We start from the raw sequence: 18,846 nt of genomic DNA on the forward strand, positions 1-18,846 counted from the left end.
TGGATGACTTTGCTGGATGAGGAGGGCCAGTGAACTTGCCCAAACATCACCTGAATTTCTCAAACACCTGCAGAAAGTGTCCTGAGATGCACATTTGCTCATGTGGCTTTCATGACCTGGTATGCCTTTTGATCTGCTTTGCTCTTGGGGAAAAGCTGGAGCTGCTTTTTGATGATGGACACCCCTTTCTTCCCACTCTCAGTGCACAGGGAATTAGCCCACTTACTGGTATTGTGTGTGGGTAATTCTGACTGTTGGTATATTTCATCTTTCACTAATGTTATAAAATACCAAGCCATTCTTTTCCCCAAATCCAGTTTGATTTTCCTTCTGAGGTTTCTGCTTATACAGGATTCTAATTTCTCCTCTTTCACTTCTTTAAGAAAGTAAATGGGATCATCAAGTGGAAATTAGAGGCCACAGTATGTCTGAAAGTATTTTTTGGAGTGAATTGATTAGCAAATTAAAATAAGTATTTATTGCACTGATACCAAGCACAGTAAGTGTTAGATCCAAAGAAACTTGTAAGAGGGGAGATTGCAAAGAAGGTTTTAGAAACAAACTTAGCTTCATTTGTGAAGTTACTGGGCATGTTTGCGGCTTTTATTGACATGTTTTTGCTTTGGGATACAAATTAAGATCCAGAAGACTCTTGACAAATTGATATATTTAATAGTGAGTGGGTGTGAATCCACTCCAACAGGATGGTTTTTAAAGAATGCTTTTGTAAAAAAAACTTTTATCTGGAAAAATGAGGTGAGGGGTTAAGTGGGCCTCCACAGGATTGTTCTGTCTTTTCCCTCTGCCAGCTAACAAGAAGAGCTGTTCCTCACTCCTTTTGGCCGGTGGATGCAGACACAGCAAGTTGCTGATGGAAGCTGTTGTTCCCTGCAATCCAAGCAGCTCATAGTCTGGTTTTGGTGAACCGATTTGCAAGACTTGTGGGAGAAATGAGTGTAAAGCACCTCTGTCCCCGTCCTGAACAGCATTTTGAGACTTGCTCTTTTCACAGCTGTGGTACTGTCACTTACTTTGTCCAGGAGTTGAGGTCATAAGCCCCTGTCCAGCAGGAGAGGCTGGAGATGACGGTGGTGAAAGGTGCACGTTCCCTAGGGGAGGAGACAGCTGCTCGAGCAGTAGTGCCGCCCCAGCTCTTGTTCAGGTGAGCGGAGAAAAGACTTTAGCGATCACCGGAGGCTCTGGCACTGGCGAGCAGTTGGTGTGAGGGCGGCAGCCCCGACTCCAAGGGGCAAAGGGAGAGCACGTTGATTTTTCTTCCTCCCGCATACCCGATGTGTGGTGAGGCGGGTTGTGTGCGGCGGTGTCCCCGCGGGATCAGCCGAGGAGATCCGGGACGCTGAGCGGGGGAGGACGGCGTGAGAGGAGCGGGCGGGCCGCGGCGGGGCTCGGCAGGCAGGCGGCCTGGGACAGCGCCGGCCGGGCGGGAGGAGCGCTGAGGGGTGGGCCGGGCCGCGCGGCGCTGCCGGGCGCCCGCCGCGGCGTGTGGGTGGCTCCAGGCGGCCGGTACCCAGCGACAGGCGGCGAGGTGGGAGGAGGCTGGCGGGGCGGAGGAAGAGGAGGAGGAGGGAGCGCGGCGGTGCTGCGGGGCGTATCAGCCGGTGCTGGACTATGGTGCGGCTCGGCGGGGGCTGACACACCGGCACCCCGCCCGCCCGCCCTCCCTGCCGGCTGACAGGCACGTGTGGGATGTGAGACCTGCCCTCGCCGGGGGAGCATGAGCTGTGCCCAGGCCGGCATTGTCCAGGTACGAAGGGCTGCTGCCGCCCGGCCGCGGGTGAGGGTGGTGGGGCGGGGGCGGGTGGCGTCGGCTCCCAGCGGAGAAGTGCGAGGCGGGATGGAGCTGGTAGCGGCCTCGGCTCCGGGAAAGGCCCTTCCCGGGGCGGGCAGCCCCCGCCCGGCCGGCGGGATGCGGTGGCGGGTCGTGGGTGTGCGCTGTCACCGTGCCCGGCTGCGCGGTGCCGCCTTTGTGCCTCGGAGGTCCGTGCGGGATGGGACCCCCGGCCGTGCCCGGGAGCGCTGCCGTGGGCGGGGGGCGGTGTGGAGGGGTCGCTCTCCGGGGAGCTCATTGGGCCCCGGTGGGTTACGGGCTGAGCCGTCGGCCTGTCGGCTGAATTCCACTAGCGACCAAATAGTGTAGAATTATGATGAGCGACGTGCCGACGGGGATTGACATCATTTGGGGATGTGGATGCACGCAGGCGGTGATGAAGGGTCCCGTGCCGAATTTTTGGTGGTTGCGTCCATTCCTTGTAAAAGCAGAAGCCCCCAGTTTTGGTTCTTGGCTCCCTGACAATGCAGCAAAATTTAAAGCACGAACTGCTTTTTGCCCCCGGTGTTCTGTTGCTGTAAGCCAATCTTGTGACTTCACATTTTGGTTATTACCTTGTGTTATTATGTAACTGCATTTTTTTTGTTAGCAATTAAATAAAATAACTTATAAGTACGTTAAGAACATTGCCCTAGCCTGTAGCATTGTCGAACGCTGCGTTTCTCATTTTGCAGCCTGCATAGATAATGGGTTTGTACTGACAGGGGCAGTACAATTCATTTTGTTCTCTCTTGCATCGTTTCCCGTGTGTTTCTCTGTTGTTGCAGAAGAAATTACTCGGCCTGGGTTTAGATTTTTGCATCCTGCTGTTTGGAGCTGCAGTAGTGCCTTTTTTTTTTTTTTTTTTTTTTTTTTTTAATGCTGCACTCAGCAGAAGTGCGTAGTGAGACTGTACAACAGTCAGTCAGGCTGTGCTGTCCCTGTGTTTACCAGCACCACTGTCGCGTTCTGTGGGGCACCTAGCCCTGTCTGAACAGGGCAGCAATTAGGGGCAGGGTGCTGCTGTGCCAGTGGTGGCACATAGCAGGTGGTCAGCTGTGCCTTTCTGATTAGTGCTCATGCGAGGATTGCAGTTATTACAGTAATTCATTTTGGCTTGGGGATTCATTTTGAAAATTTGGATTTTCCACTAAGAAGGGATTATCATTTCTCTGTGTAGTATGTGTGTTTTGTGAAGAAGTGGAGTACGGTATGTATCCTGGCTGCTCTCTCTGCTTCCTTTCTGTCTGTCTCTGAAGTGCACACCCAGTTTGGACAACACAGGTGCAATGTTGATTTTCATGCTGGAAGCAGAAGTAGATGTAAAAGGCAGCACACGCTTAGTCAACCCACACGACTCATCCTGTCAATGCTCAGTCTAGTACAGAGGAAAAGAGTATGTGTTCTTAAAGAGGAAATGTGGGGTCTATTTATTTGTTTGTTTCAGGAGGGTGAGCAGGGAGTTAGCTCAGAACAAAGAGTGGTTGGTCAGATGGTCAGCATTTGTGCACAACGAGCAGCATGTGAATTAAGGAGGGATGGCATGTTTTGTCACTTGTGTGATACCGTCGCTGATGTGTTTCTGACTTAATGTGACCAGAGTCTTGGACTCCTAAACTTTTAGTATCAATCAGCTTACTCATTTGAAACCAGAGCAGGCCAGAGCATGAACTGATCCACTCAGTGACTTTATCAGGAACTATCAATATCTGAATGTGACAGTGATTTATTCGAAAGCAAGCTGTGTACACGTGCTCAGAACATCCCAAAGAATTCATCCCAAATCCATGTGGTCAGTATTTTAAGTGCATTCTAATAAACAATAAGGGCCTTACTGTTTTCCAATAGATAACTGGCTAAGACTTGTTACTGGAGTGTATTTTTCAGTGGCTTTGTGTTTCATGTACGTGGCATGCGATCACATCCTTTGCCATTGTGAGATAATCCCTGTGAAGCTTCGTGGAATTCTGCACGTGCTGTGCCGGATGCTAAGTAGTGTTCATTCAAGGCAGTGCTAAATCCTTCTCCTTGTCTTTTGAATAGTCTTCTTACAAACAATGCAGTGACTTGGAAAAATAGAGCGAAATTTAGCTTATTAGCCACCTTTTGAAATACTGCAAAAGATACAGCTGTGGTGCTGTGGGTAGGATTCAAGTTGTGAGAGTGATGGTGTTGAACTGTTGGTGTTGGACCAGGAGCTGTTCCATCAGATAAAAGAGGATAGTTTGCCTGTGTTTTAAAGCTGTTGGAAATGCCTTGTGGATACAGGCATTAAGGTTGCCCCTATGGATTCACCTCTGAAAGATGCTTGTGAAAAATACCCAGCAAAACAGCCTCCCCATTCCCTCACCAGTTGCAAAGTTCAAACAGAACTTCCATTCATAAGAGCTTTTAGTAATCAAAAAAAAAAGCAATTATTCCAAAATATCTTTGTGATAGATTTTGCCAGTGTTTATCTTCATTATGACTTTTGATCTTTCTAAATACCTCTATGGTCCTATGTCTTTCCCTATGTAGTTTCCTCCAAAGTTAGGGGTACCCACAAAACCTGGCTTCAGCACGTGTAGTATGGTAGTCTTTGTGGACCTCTAGAGACAGGGAGGAGAACTCAAGCTTTAAACAAGTGCTCTGGCTCACTCTCCCTCCTGCTCTGTAGGCGGGGTGCTTGCCAGCCTAACCCAAAGTCATGCCTTTGCGAATACTGCCCCAAACAGTTCAGCTGGATATCAATATGTATGTGTGGCTTACATGAGCGGATCATGCCTGCAGCTGCCACAGCTTTCCAGCAGGTACAGCTATGAACCATCATTGCTCTGGGAGTCACCATCACCTCAGATGCTCACTTGCCTCCAGAGGCACCTGTGCTGCCGGGAATGTTGCTGTAGCATTGGCTGTTCCCCTCAGATTGGCCTGCAGTAGCTGGAGGATGATCCTGCCCATACGGGTTTGTGTATCTGCCTATTAGCAGGGAAAGGAATTGTGACGCCCCCTTTTCTTCAGGATGTCTGTTGTTTGTTTACACTCAGCGGCTTTCTCGGTTTTGGCAATAAGGAGATGAGTCACTTTAGCTTCTGTTTAAGGCTTTTTTTACCCATTTCTCCTGTAACATTTCATGTGTGGTTGTGATTCTGCAGTGGCTGAATGGCAAATACTGCAGGCGTTTAGTTTAATTCCCTAGAAGTGTATATCTATTGCGCTTAGATATCATGACCATTAATTCTAATAAAACTTAAAAGAGACTAGATCTTACGTACTTACGTATTTGTCTGAAAATACAGCAGTGCTTTGTTTTCTACTGGTAATCTCTGAAGGGTGGGGGTCATGCAACCCAGAAAAAATAAAAGTGCAGCCGATAGCAAAGGGCAAGATAAGATGCCGCCAACTTTAGTTGATTTTTTCCAGCTGAGATTTGACGCCAGCAAGATGCTTAGAATTAATTAAGAAGAAATGGCGAGGTTCTTTGATGCAGGGAGCCCGTGGTCATTTTCCTTACAGTTAATGAATGGTGGCTAGGCAGCTGTATAATGGGCTTGTGAGTCAGTCTTGGCCTTTTTTGATCATCTATGTCTGGCTAGGGTATCCTGTCGTTAGCTCTGAGAGCAGGAAGTTTAGGTGCTGTGACTGTCCCTTGGCGAGATGGTGTCCTCAATCTCAGGTGTTTGTGGAAAATGGACCAGAAAGACTGGTCCAAACTACAGGTGACATGGGTTGTTGTCCCAGGCAGCAGACTGCTGGAGGCAAGTGGCTGGCTGTGGGCTGCTCTTGATTTTGCAACAGGGAGGATCTGGGTTGAAGCAGAGGAGCAGCTGAGCCTGAAGCGGGGTTCCCTTGCTGCAGTACCTGTTGCAGCTCCCATTTGTCCTCTCCCTCCAGTGGCGGCAGCAACAGAAACCACTGTCAGCTCCTCAGGACTGTCCTTCCTCCAACTTTCCACTAATAATCTCACCCTCCTTTTCCAGGAGTTCAAACAGCCTTAGCTTGATCCCAGCTCCTCATCCTTTTGTCCAGAACATTGCCTATAATGCAGGTAAACTGTGAGATGGCTTGGGAGCTGGGGTGGAGTGATATGGCAAGCCGCTTCTTTGAGATCTTAAATCGGGGAAACCCCGGTGCTTGTGTTTGAAATATCGAAGTCGGTGATCAGCGCCGTGTTCCCCAGGGAATCGCTGTGCTCCATTGTATTGCAAAGTTCTCTGAGGACGCAGCAGTGCAGGCAGCGTTCCCTTGCTGCAGAGCAGAAGGTCTGTGGGAGAGAGCGTGTGCACAGCAGTCAGGAAGCCTATTATTGAGACCTACGCTGAGGTTTCATTTTATGCATTTAGCAAAACAGGCTTGCTCTTTCACACTTTCCAGATATTTTTATATTTCTCTGCAGATGCTTGTAGAACACCAACATTTGTTTGGTTTCAAGCCGGATTTAAAATTCCCAACCAGTGTCTGGAGGCAAAATGAAAAAGGCAAGTATTTCTCCCAGAATTAAAATCTATTTAAATTTGAGAGTTGTTAACCCATTAAATAGCAATGGAGTATAGAATATCTCTTGGACTGAATCACTTGTGTTTAAAATGGAACATGCTCTAAAAATAAATGGCTAATTGCTTCAGTGTAGTCAATATGGAATTTAGGGATGACTGACAGAGTGATTTGTCATCCATCTCCATAGCAGGAGTCATCTGGGAAGTCTGTGATGTTAAAGGCATTTGTTTCTATTAGCACCTTTTAAAGTAGTTTTGTTAATGAACTCCTGATCACCAGGACTGAAATATGTCATGTGGTATAATTAATTTTTCCATTTCATAGGAAAATGTGTGCCATGTGCAACTTCAATTACCAAATCAGGTTTCTCAGGTCCTGAAATGTGTGGTTCAGCAGGCCTGGTTTTTTTTTTTTTTTAAAGGAAGCAGGAGCCTGCTGTACTTCTGTTGCCAACAAAATGCTTTCACACATCTCCATGTAAAATTTAGGATGGCATGCTGCAAGCTGGGCAGGATCTGATGTTGTGCTACTCACTGTATACAGAGAGGAGGATGAGTTAGGAATAACCTCTGAAACATGTGTAAGCAAAAGAGGTGGAACAGGAAATTGTCTTCTTTTCCCAAGGGTAGAAGGAGAGCAAGAGTGGGGGGAAATTTTTGATGAGATGATCAAACAAGTCATTATTTGCTGTGTGCTGGTGAAATGCCAGAGTGCTGGTTGTATGGAACAGGGATGGGTCAAGGAGCTGTTCTCTGGATCTTAGGAGTTGCCATGACTTTGCTTCCTCCCCAAAACAAATTATCATGCCAAAGTCTGTCTCTTTGGCAGCACATATGTTACATGTTGTACAGACTTTGCTAAGCTAGGTAAGAAGCCGTTAAATTTGGGATAATCTAGTTTTGCATGTGAACTGTATGCCTGTTAAAAGGCACTTCCTGAACTGTTTGAACTGCAGTCCTTCCAGCTGGATGCAACAACTCAGGTGTGTGGGGCTACCTGTCTGGGCATCTGGGTACTCTTACAAGTGCTTGACAAACTACTGGGATGAATATGATCATCTGATGTCCCAGGCTGGCCAACTTGCTGCTTTCCTTTTGAAAACTGGGCCGTTTCAAGACTGATAGTGTCATTAAAGTAGGAGATACTGTCTCATTCCAAGGTCTTAATGCAGCCTCAGGAAAATTTAAATTTAGAGTTCACATTTTAATGCAGAACATCCATCAAGTATTGGGTTGTCAGTTGTCTTTAATGATGTGTTTAAAAAAGCCATGTGAGAGGGCCTAGGATTTTTAATTTAAAACACTATATATACGCTTTTCTTCAGCGAGGTATGTTTCATGTGCGACTGCATGGTTGCCTTAAGAAGACAAAGAAAATATGTGATTTATTCTCTGAAGTCACATCTTGATTTAAATAGCAAAGTTTAGTTGCCACATGCTTAACCATGAAAAGTGGGGTAAGAAGATGAAATATTTAATCTTGGAGTCAGAACACCTGTTTCCAAGATGATGCTGTTCGAGACACATGAAATGCCCAGTAGTCAATAGGTTGTCTCCTATCCTTGGTTACCGGCCCATGTGAATGATGTCTAGAGATAAGGAGTAAGGTCTTTCCATGAACTCTTAAGTTGCCTAATTTGACTGCACTATGCTCTCAAGTGGTAGCTGATCTGAGGTTATTTGTAACTTTTCTTGGTGAAAGGCAGTGCTGCAAGGCCTCTGGTGATTTTTTTTAAATTTTTTTTTTTTTTACAGAACTGAGTGTCATTGGGAAGCTAGCTGTGTCCTGTGCAAGAATGTAGCACTGACGTTTCTTTCTCATTACTCGAGCAGCAGGCTAAAGCAGAAACAGCCATAGAAGTTACTACCCAAACCAGGTATTAAGGACTAATGAGCTGAACTGTATTTTCTCCTTCACTTCTTAGGCTAGAAAATTATTTCAGTAGAGAAACACATGATCCTGTGGTAGAATCCTTTCCAAGAGGGAACACTTTGGTAGGTTATAAGAGTCAGGCTACCTGATTTACGTGCCTTTTTGTTCCCACTTCTAAATGTTCCTTAAGGATTTTGCTTTGTGTATGAAATTACCCAGTTTCTATGTGAACAAAGTTTCCATTCAAGAATAAGATTTCTCACCTGACTAAAGGCAGCAGTTCTTATGTTGGTCAGGAAACTGCATCCTGGTGTGTAGAACATTGCCCACTCTTGAAATTTGACTTTGCCTTATTCTTTCATGCTCCTCAGAACTGTCACTTCCAAAGAATCCTCTTTGTAGATTTTCAAAGACTCCCTCTCTGCACATGTTTTCATTCTCTTTGATAGTCCGTTCTCCCCCTTCAACCTTCCCCATGCTCAAGAGCCAAGTGAGTGCAAAGTACTGTTCTTTGCAATGCAGATTGCTGTGCAGGTAGCATTGGTCATGCAATTTTATATTTCAGACAATTAAAATATGTTTAATAACTCAGACTAATTCTCCATACCCAATATCATGATGTAGGCTAAAACCTTAGCATGTGTGTTTGACCAATTATATTAGAGCATTGAATTAAAAGCATGTATCACCTAACTGTAAGTCTCTGAGTCCTTAAATATTGCTATCCTTTGCGTGGTGCAGAGGGGGTACTTGCTTATCACGAAGTGCTTAGGGGAATTTGCAAATTAGGTTTTACTGTTGCTGGGCAGGGAATGAAAAAGTTTGGGATGTGGGAACAAAATCACAAGAAGCAAATGCAGCAAAACTGTAGCAAATGTGTATTAAAGTGTTCTGGGTGTCCCTGTGTGTTCAGCTTGCCAATTGAGTTATTGAGGTTTGTCTGGAGGTGGCTCCTACAGTAGGGTGGAAGAAGACAGCATCTTTCTAGAAAAGGAATCTAAGGAGCAGCTTCTTGACTTGCTTGTTTGAGCCGCTTGGTAATTTTTTTTGACATGTCAGATGTATTGCCTTCTCCATCTTGGAAGATTATCAGAAGTCCAGGGAAGCTGCTGCAGAACTTCTAGAAAGGGGCAGGCTGCCCTCATGCCTCCTTCCCCTTTTTCCTCTTTCCCCTGTCTGCAAAGGTGATTTTTTGAAGTTTGGAACAGGGGTAGTGGCTCAGGCCACACTCCCTGCAAGGGTGTTTCAACCTGGCACTGTTACCATCTTTCAAAAAACCCCTAAAAATGCCTAAGGATGGAAATAAGTAACAACTTCCCAAAAGATAGTAGAGAAAAAAGTTGCTTGATTACAGCAAAAGGATGATGTAGGGCTGCACAGGAGATCATTTAAACCCTATTTGGAGTGGGAATAGAAATATTTCTGGTAGAGCCTCTGCTTCTGTAAAATATTTTAGTTGCCTAGTTCAGATAAAAATTATTTTCTAATGGTTATAAAAATGTGGATTTTGTGCACATGTGTACGAATTCTTTGTTGGGAAAATTCTGAGGTTTGGTCTCCACGTTAAATATATGCCTGGTTTGACCTATTTTTTCCCAACCTAATTCTGCCAGGGCTGTGTGTGCATGCGTGATGTTTCCTGCTGAGGGAGTCCTGCTGACCTTAGAGAGACAAGGCACCTTAGGAAAGCTAGTGTGTAAGTGGTGGTAGCAGTAGTACGTTCATGTTTTGCATGAGATGAGCTGTCAAGCTGGCTTAGCAAGGGGAAGATGTGAAATGGGGTGTTTGAGGAGGAGTGTGATTTAACACCAAATTATCTGACAGCTCAGGAAGGGTCATGGTGAATAATATGCTTGGCTGACTTGTGACCTTCTCACAATAGGTCTGAGAGATGGACAGGAGATCAGTCCACTTGATGGCTTTCTAATAACTCACTGAAAACCCAGTTCATCTGCTTTAGCTACCTGGACCAGAAAGGATATAAATGCAGCATTGCTAATCCAAATAATCCTTGTGGGACCACGAGAGGGGACATCCACATGATGAAATGAAAAGTGATAAGAGGGCCTTAAGCAAATGAAGGTCTAAGCTGCTAAGTGTACACGGCAGGTTGTGAGCTTACTAGCTGCTATCCATGACACTATAGCCATGTTTCGTGCAGTGCTGCACCAAAAAGAGAGCCATGCCGGATTGTCTTGAGTTGGCTGTGTGACTGGTTTATGTGCAGTGCTCTGCTGTCCCCAAGGCTTTTATTCCCTGTGTAATGAAGGCAAAAGTAGCTTGCTGCATCTCTGCCCCCTCAGTGTGATTGTGCCCTGGATTAAGTGCAAAATTGGTTAACAGTGCCTGAAGGCAGGCAGGTCCTCAAAAGCAGGAACTCCAGAACTAGTGTGTCAGGTAAGGGGTGGTGTTCAGGGAGGAGCTGCACTCCCCAGAGAGGGTGTTACTGTTTCTCTTGCACCTGATTTAGATCTAGGACCTAGATCTGTGGCTTTCCAGGAATGTGTCCTAACAGGGAGGGATTGTCTCTAAGTGTGTGTGAGTATGGGACACGCTTTACATGCATCTGGCCAAAGTTATTATGTTCTACATGGAAGATTTGAAGAGTCATTGATCCAGAGAGCAAGAGGGAGTATATTTCTGCTTTAATGGGTAGAGGGGGAGTTTGTGTGTGCCTTTGCCAAGAGCTGGTTCCAGTGTTTTATATGCAGAGTAGCATAAGGGTTGTCAAGACTGGTGTTTCTGTGATGCACAGGAGCAGAACACAAGGTTCCTGAATCCTCTTATGCTGAGAGCAGGACTGAGTAGCAGTGAGTCTCATTTTCACCTTCAATCTCTAAATTTTGTGTAAGCCCCATTCTTTTGATCTGGCCCAGAATATCTATGTTCAGTTTTAGTCTTCTGAACTGTTTTTGTTCATGCCTCAGTGATGCATCCAGTGGGAATTTGCATGTTCATTTGGCTTGTTTTATGCAGTATTTTTTTCAGTGGAATCCTGGTAGCTAATGCTTTCAAATATGAATTCCCATGTAATAGGATACTGATGTAATTCAGTCAGAGCTTTGATAAGATGCATATCATATGTGGTAATCTCAGAGGAGCCTGGATCAGAGCCTAGAAAGTTGTTGGGCTCACCTCTGAGTTTGAGGGAGAAGATGAAGGTGAGAGATTACTGAGAAATGCTTTCCAGGTGCACCACTCAGCCAAATCCATTGTCTTTCCATAACCATTTCCCTTGATTCTCATTTCATGGATTCTGATAGATGAGTGAGAGGGAGACCTTGTAGCTGCAGAGGTCTCAGTTGGACTTCATGCCAATTGAGGATTTCTTATTAGAGGAACATAGTTAAAATTGCAGTTCATGATGAACGAAAAGAAGTTTGCTCCCTCCAAGAGCTTTTAAGGGTTTTTTTTGTTTGCTACCCTATGACACTTGTTTACCCACATACATGTATTTTTAAAGGAAGCAGGAGGTAAAAAACTTTTTCAGCCTAAGTCAGCAGGCAAATTCTGCATCTGCTGGAGGTAGCAAGTCTTCTGCATAATGAACCATTTTTATGTAATTGCTGTGAAAGAAAAAAATAGTCCTGTTTTAGAGCAGAGAGGGCTGGCATTGAGAAGGCTTTTTCAGAGACTGCTAACCAATTCCGATGTTCCTCCTCTTGCTGTGGTTTACGTCCCTGCAGTGCTATCCTGCTGGGCTTGCCCAGCTTCAGGTGTGGTTCAGGAGTTTGGACCAACCCTTGGCAGCCCTGCTGAATGCTGAGTCACAGGGAAGAGATGGAGATACAAGTAGTACTCAGATCTGTGCAGCACTGGTGGATTATTTGCTGGAAACTAGAGACCCCCACAAATCACAAGCAAATCATGAGTTGTTGATCAAGATTGGTGATTTAATTACGCTGCTCATTTTCTGATAGATAGCTGTTTGAGTAAATAGCTGAATTTGTCACCATGTGAGCTACCCTGAGGCTACCAAGCCTCTTAAACCCCCCATCCCCCAAAACTCCATGTATTTTTATCTGCAGGTATTTTTGGGGAATATGTGTCATTTATGTGTAGACATTGCATCACCCTTGTTTTGATGACTCCTTTCTTTGGTGTCTCTCACTCCCAGTGAAGACAGGTGACCTGGCAGGAGCAAATCCAATACATTGTGAATATGCAGTATAATTATCTTCTTCAAGTAGTTCTGGAGCATGCATGTGTGGGAGGAGGGGAGGCATATTAAGTAGTGAAGCTGCATGAAAATTTGCCAGTGGAACAGTTTTCTGTCAAAAAAAATGCTGTTTTAAACAGAATCAAAATGTTCCTCATGAGAATGTGTTTGTACTGCAGCTGGCAACTGTTCAGAGGATCTGGAGCCCTGCAGCCTTGTTTAATGATCAGATCCAGATCCCAATGATCTTGGGAGAGATCAGACATGGAGGTGTGGCAAGGTGGTGGTTGTTGTTATGTTTCAGCTGTAAAGAAAACTTCAAAATGCTTCCATTTCCCACAGTGCAGAGGAGACTCGACCTACTCTGCCATTTCTTAATACAGCCCTTTCTTAAAAACTATCTCCCATCTCCAGTGCACATCATTAAAGTGCTGTACTATTGTATTTACTTCATGGAAGCCTGGGGCTCATCTCTCTGCTTATGCCAAGTTCGTTTAAGTCACTGATCTTGCACTAGGGATGCATTTGGCCCATGAGGTCTTAAAATAACTGTGGAAATAGTCACTGCATGTTTATGTGGGACAGAGACCACACAGATTTCTCAGTTTGCAGTTTTCTAACTCTTGTGCATTGGAAAACAAAAACACATCAGTGAGGGAAACCTGTCCCCCAAACATACACAGTTGCTTTCTGGCTTGACAAGATCACCTTGAATGGGATCCCTGCTCCGGTTTTGAATTCCATTCTCCCAGTTTCAATTCAAATGTTATGTTCTCTTTTTTTTCCCTCCTGACACTGCTGGGAGCAAATTTTTTCTTCTCATTGTCTTTACTTCCTTCTACCTCCCAAACACCTTTTTTATAGCTGTTTGAGCCTGTGTTTGGGCTTTCAAGCAGCTGGTGCAAATGACTATAGTGCTACTCTCTGGGCCCTCCTGGTTTCAGTGGTATTGGGACCTTCTTAGTTTTAAAATGCCCTGTATTTTGATACAGTGGGGCTGTCTTAGGGTATAGCAAAGGCAGACTTTCTCACTGGATTGTTCTAAAGTGGTCCTCATCAAGGAGACAAATGTCCCATTTTGGCTTCACTTCTTTTGTGGCAGTCAAATGAGTCATTTGTGCTATGGACAGAAAAATGATGGCTTCAATTAAAGTCTTACACTTTTGTGGTGATTTGTCTTATCCTTCAAAGAACTTCACTCTTTGCCTTGTGGGTTGCTCTGGTATGTTGAAGACCATCCTCCAGCTGTTTAGTCTGGCAAAACATGAATGTGTCTGTTGACAGATGAGGCAAAAGCAAATTAGCAGAAGCTTTATCACTGTGCATAGCCTTTTGCTAGGCTGAGTACAGATAGCCAAATATATGTAGAAAAATATATTTTACAAAGTTATTTCCCTTTCCTTAGAGATGTTTTCCTGTCCGTGGACAAAAATGGGGATCTTTAAGAGATCTTTGTCATGCTCTGCCACAAATACTTTGCCATTTTCAGTTGAAATTTTCAGGTACTAAATGCTCTTCTAGCAGGGATGTGATCTCATAGGAACATAACATAGGAATGTTATGTCAAATCTGCCATCCAGTTATCTATGTAACCTGCATTCTTCAGGCCTCACAGTTGTTTGGGGCTTTTATCTTTCTTAATGTTTTTTTTCTTAACGGGAATTTTCTGTATTTCAGTCTGTGCCCATTGCCTCTGGTCCTATCACTGGTCACCACTGAAAAGAGCCTTGCTCAGTCTGCCTCATTCCATCCCACCAGCTATTTATGCACATTGATAAGATCCCCTTTGAGCCTTTTCTTCTCCAGGCTAAATAATCCCAGTGCATCCTTCTGCTTCTCTAGCCACTCTTTTCTGCATGTTAGTCATTCCCTTGGGTCAGGACATGCATTTGTGTGCCTGCATGGAGAGCTGTGTCAGGGAAGTGACCTGGGTTAGAAGTAACCAGTTATTTTATGCTGTGTGCTTTTAACCCAGAGTGAAGTCTGCTAGGCTGTTCTGTGAAGGCTTATGGCAATACAAGTAAACACCCAGCAAAGACTGGGAATAAGAACTGGGAGGAGGGCAAGGCATTTATCCTTGTGGAAGTGTCAGTTTTTGTTGGTTTAAAGTGTTTGTGACAGTCGTCACCTGGGTGGACTGTGAACAGATTTGAAGGCCTAAGGGTAAAAATCTTTGGTCTAGACTTACTAAAGCAATGGAGATGGTGTTTTGCAGGGATTTTTGTCTGCTGTGAGAAAAAAACATTCTTCTGTATTATTTCTTTAACCTTACCCCAACCATTTGCTACTCAGAAACCTTTTTAACTGCTTGTGTTTTTGTGGATTTAGTGCCTTTCAACAGAGATCTGCTCCATGAAGTTTCCTCTGCTTTCCTTTGAACCTATTTGTACCTCCATTGTATTTGAAAACGAATTTCACAGCTCAACTAGCTGTTGCATTAAGAATCACTTCCTTTAGGATGTTGTGAACCTGATTCCTACTGCTTTCTCTTGATGACCTTTTGCTTTCCTTGCTCTCCTCTCTCTCCTCCTTATGAACATGTGAACCTCATCTCTTCCCTCAGCTGTCTTTTATCCTTCCCTGAATCTTCTCTTAATCTTCTCCTCTGCCTTCATCTTCGGTACTTGCATACCATCCTGCTCCTGATTTGTCACCATTATACTGTGCACTTCTATTTTTCAGATACTCCTTTTGCATTAAATCCAAGACTGCCTTCTAACTCCAATCCCCTAATACATAGCTTTGCATCTTTTGTTGTAGCTCTGGTTATCTTGTGGTCCTGTTCCACTGCTATCTCATTTAGATATAATGCAGTTTCTCATCTGTGACCCCTTTCTCTCCTTCATCTCCTCCTACTTCCAATATTTTGGTCAGGAACTTAGTTGTAGTATTTGTGATTTTTAATTTTTTTTTTTTTAAATTAGATGTAATTTACCTCTGTTATTGCATTATTGTGAAATGTAATTTTGTTTGCCTTTTGACAAAAATCTTTATCCGTGATTTGGTCATTTTTCTCCTTTTGTATGGCAAACTTAACATCATCAGCTTTCTGCAAGTTAAAACTCTGCTCTGAGGGCATTTTTCTCCTCTGTTTCATTTTATTTCAATCCCAGGTCAATTTTTTTTGTCTATTCATCTTATTTTTATCTTTGTGGGTCTGCTAAATACTGATTATTCTTAAATACACATTCTTATGCCCTCTGCCTCTTCTTTTGCTGGATAATTAACATGACTGAAGTACTTTGTTTTTGCAACGAAGTCTGGCAACTCACTTCAAGATGCTTTCTCTACTCATTAAACCAGGGGTAAGAGACTGCCTGAGTAGTTTGTTACTTTTCTTCCTTCAGATCCTTCCCTTGCTGCTACAAAATGTCCATTGCAATAATATCTGTGAACTGCTGCTACATGTTCATTTTAGCCGTATGATACTAAAGGGGTTTGGGTGTTCAGACACTGGATGATTCACTGTTCAGTTCTATACCTTGTATTTCACAGAATTGTGTCTGATAGTGGCCATTTGTGAGACAGTCACTTCTGATAGTTTTGAATTTGCCTTATTAGTAGGTGAAATATTTAAATCTTCCAAAAATGCAGAAGACCTCAGTAAGTTCTGCTTGGGATTTTCATGCACAAGTTGCTTGTTGGGATCATTGTGGCTCTTAGAGGGTACTGGGGATTCCTGTTCATTTTGGTGTTTGTTCTGGGAATCTTTCTCCCATTGCTGTATTAAATATATCTCATTTTATATCTTACTTTGGCTGTCTAGAATTGAGCCTTTTTGTGCCAATGGAATAACTGGGTTCTTTGTAGTGGGGAGGGGGGCTTGGGATGACCCATTCTCTGTTTTAAGATAAGTTGTAATTTCCTGTGTTTCTCTCTCAAGGAAGCCTCAATGCAAATTTAAGCAAAACAGCTAGACCTGGATGATATACATCTCACCTCACATCTACTATAGGGTTGTTTGTGTCAATACAAGACTGGAATTTCTGGTCAGTATTTCTGTGATAGTTCATATTAGCATTTCCTTGAAGTGTATGTTGCTCACATTGCTTGTGTCTACCTCCCTGGAGAGTTTAGTTTTGCTTTAAGAGAGGGGCTGAATGCCATTATATTCAGTAGAAGGTATCACTGAAGGTTGATTCATAATCACCTGCACATAACTATGTAGAGTGATGTACCTCTGGAAAGTGCAAGGGGTCATCACATATCCAGACAAAAATTCTGTCTATAAGTGTTGAAAATTCAGGAGTTGGACTCCCTGCCAATAGAGGAATTTTCAAGGCTTTTGATGTGGATACTTTCTCCTATGAGATCAGGGTGCTTACAGGGTTCAAGGCTTTCACTGTGTAGTAGGTTGGAGTTGTACTGCTGGAAAGCTGAGGGTTTTTTTCCTTAACCGTGTGACTACCGAGACTATGAACATTAGGAGAAGCCTTGGTTTTTATTAAATTCCCAAAAGTGCTGCTCTCTCTAGAAGGAGGTTGAATTTGAGAGTCTTTCTGCCCAGTTGCAAACAAACCCTGTAAGTTTGAGATAGCAGAAACGACAGGGTTTCTGTATTGCTTTGGGGTGATTTTGACTTGGCTATGCTTCACTTTTCCCTTTACAGTCTCCAAAGCCTTGTTATATGGCATTTTAGATGCTGTTTATTTAACAAACGTGAATGTTACTCAAAAAGAAAACTCCTGTCATCTTCTCTGGGATTTAATCAAGGGAGAAACATTCTACCCCATGAAAGCAGGGTGAGACTGTCTCTATTCTGAAATATTAAATAATCAAAGGAAAATAATACTCTGTGATGATACCTCAGGGAAGATTTAATTAAGGAAATGAAATTGCATTAAGAGTGACCTATTGTGGACTGCCAAAAAGCCAACAGATGAGGGAGACATTTGTTAGCAGTGTGTGCCCATTGGTAAGAGCTTGTGCAGTGTACCAAGCCTGTGAGAGATGAAGCACAACAAAGTGTCTGAAAGCAGTGAAGCACTGCAGAGGGCACATTGAGTCTGTGAAGTGGCTCCCTAGTTCTGGGAATCAGGGCTGATTGAGGCATGTGGCCACATGTGTGCCTCACTTTGACTTCATACTAATGAGTCCCCCACCATTCAGAGATACCATCTCCAACCTTCACTGGCTCAAAGGGAGCATGGCATCAGCCATGCCAGCCTCTTGTGGAGTTGTACCTGGAGCATAGTGGGTAAGTTCATGAGGCTTCAGCAGTTTTCTGTTGCTTTAAATCAATGTGGTTAATTTTTCATGTGTGCTGGCCGCAAGCAGTTTGGCACTGGCTGAACCCAGGAGATGGAAGGGCAGTGAACTGGTTGGCAGAAGGTCAGCCAAGGGGTGGAGACATACGTGAGATGGCAGATTTTAAGGAAGCAGCAAAAGGTCTGTCTCTTGAGCCAGGTGTACTAGAAGCATGAAAAGGAAGTGGCTCACTTCTTCCCTTGGTGTGACCAGGTTTCGTAGAGCTCAAAGCTTTGCATCCATGTTCTGCTCTTGCCTCTACAGATGAAGATTGAATTGGGAAACTGGAACTACCAAATGAATTGAGGAGGAGGGTATATAGGGAACTTAACACTTGATCCTTTAGTCCCTTAGGCAATGCTTTTGAAATACATTTGACTCATGGGGTCTTGAACAAACCAGAGACTGACATTTAACAAGTAAAGCCTGCAAGGATAGGTCTGATGTCTGTACTAACACATGTGATTTTGTAAGTCAGCAGTCATCCCTCTGCCAGGGCTGAGTGGTTTCTCCTTTGCCCTGTGCTCTGTCTGAATCCCCAGAGGTCTCTCTCAGCCTGTTCTCCGGCAATTACAGAGGCATTCCCTTGCTCTCACCATTAGCGTAATGGCTTGTGAGAACATCACTTATCCCTTTGCTCTTGAGCGACTACTACTTCCATAATCTCTTTTGCATTAAACTAATGGATCACTTGTGTATGCAATTTTTCTCCCCCTACTCATATGGTGAGGAGAGTACCTGTCATTGCTTTTGCCCCATTTGTCATTTATTGCAGATGAAAATACAAAGAGAATTTGACAAGAAATTGGAGAAACTGTCATATCTTGTTGTGTCTTACAATAAGTATGCAAATAATAGAAAATGCCATCTGGAAAAAGAAGTACATTGCCATATTCAATTGTTCCATTGCCATGTAACTCTTCAGTTGAAAGAAAGCAGATTCTCATTAAAAACAGTCATTTTACCTGGCTTTTATTTATTTATCAATTAGAAATGATGTTTAAAATAGCTACTTGATTAGATGGAGTAGTGACCATTTCCAAGCCATCCCTTATGGAAGAGGAAGAAAAATTTTGCTTACAGATACAGTGCTTCTCCCACTGTCTTTTACTCCAACGTAACAGCAATTTTAAAGAGCTGCTTCATTTTCCTTGCATTTACAGTATCACACCTGTTCTGCTCTCTTAATTGTTAGGAAGTTTTTCATAATGTCTAAGCTGACTCTTGCAGTGGTATAATCAGTCCCACCCAGTGTGGGCACAAA

The 18,846-nt window shown here is 43.8% G+C and overlaps 1 protein-coding gene across 30 annotated transcripts in view; it reads left to right on the plus strand.

Moving 5' to 3' along the window:
• Positions 1–18,846, plus strand: part of HECW1 (HECT, C2 and WW domain containing E3 ubiquitin protein ligase 1) — a 319,771-nt gene that overhangs the window by 69,602 nt on the left and 231,323 nt on the right. For 6 of the 30 annotated variants that reach the window (XM_086844979.1, XM_086845088.1, XM_086845144.1 and 3 more), the window contains exon 1: positions 1,477–1,765. The exons of 2 other annotated variants lie outside the window; for them this stretch is intronic. In XM_086844979.1, the coding sequence (XP_086701105.1) occupies positions 1,736–1,765 (30 nt within the window). In that variant the 5' untranslated portion in view covers positions 1,477–1,735. Of the gene's footprint in view, positions 1–1,156; positions 1,300–1,456; positions 1,766–6,203; positions 6,286–8,058; positions 8,181–18,846 lie in introns of those variants that run through there. 22 more of the 30 variants (XM_086845036.1, XM_086845037.1, XM_086845106.1 and 19 more) reach the window with 19 other exon arrangements.

This window comes from Cyanistes caeruleus, chromosome 1 (assembly GCF_971803275.1).
Source record: "Cyanistes caeruleus chromosome 1, bCyaCae1.hap1.1, whole genome shotgun sequence".
In the NCBI taxonomy this organism is placed as follows: domain Eukaryota; kingdom Metazoa; phylum Chordata; class Aves; order Passeriformes; family Paridae; genus Cyanistes; species Cyanistes caeruleus.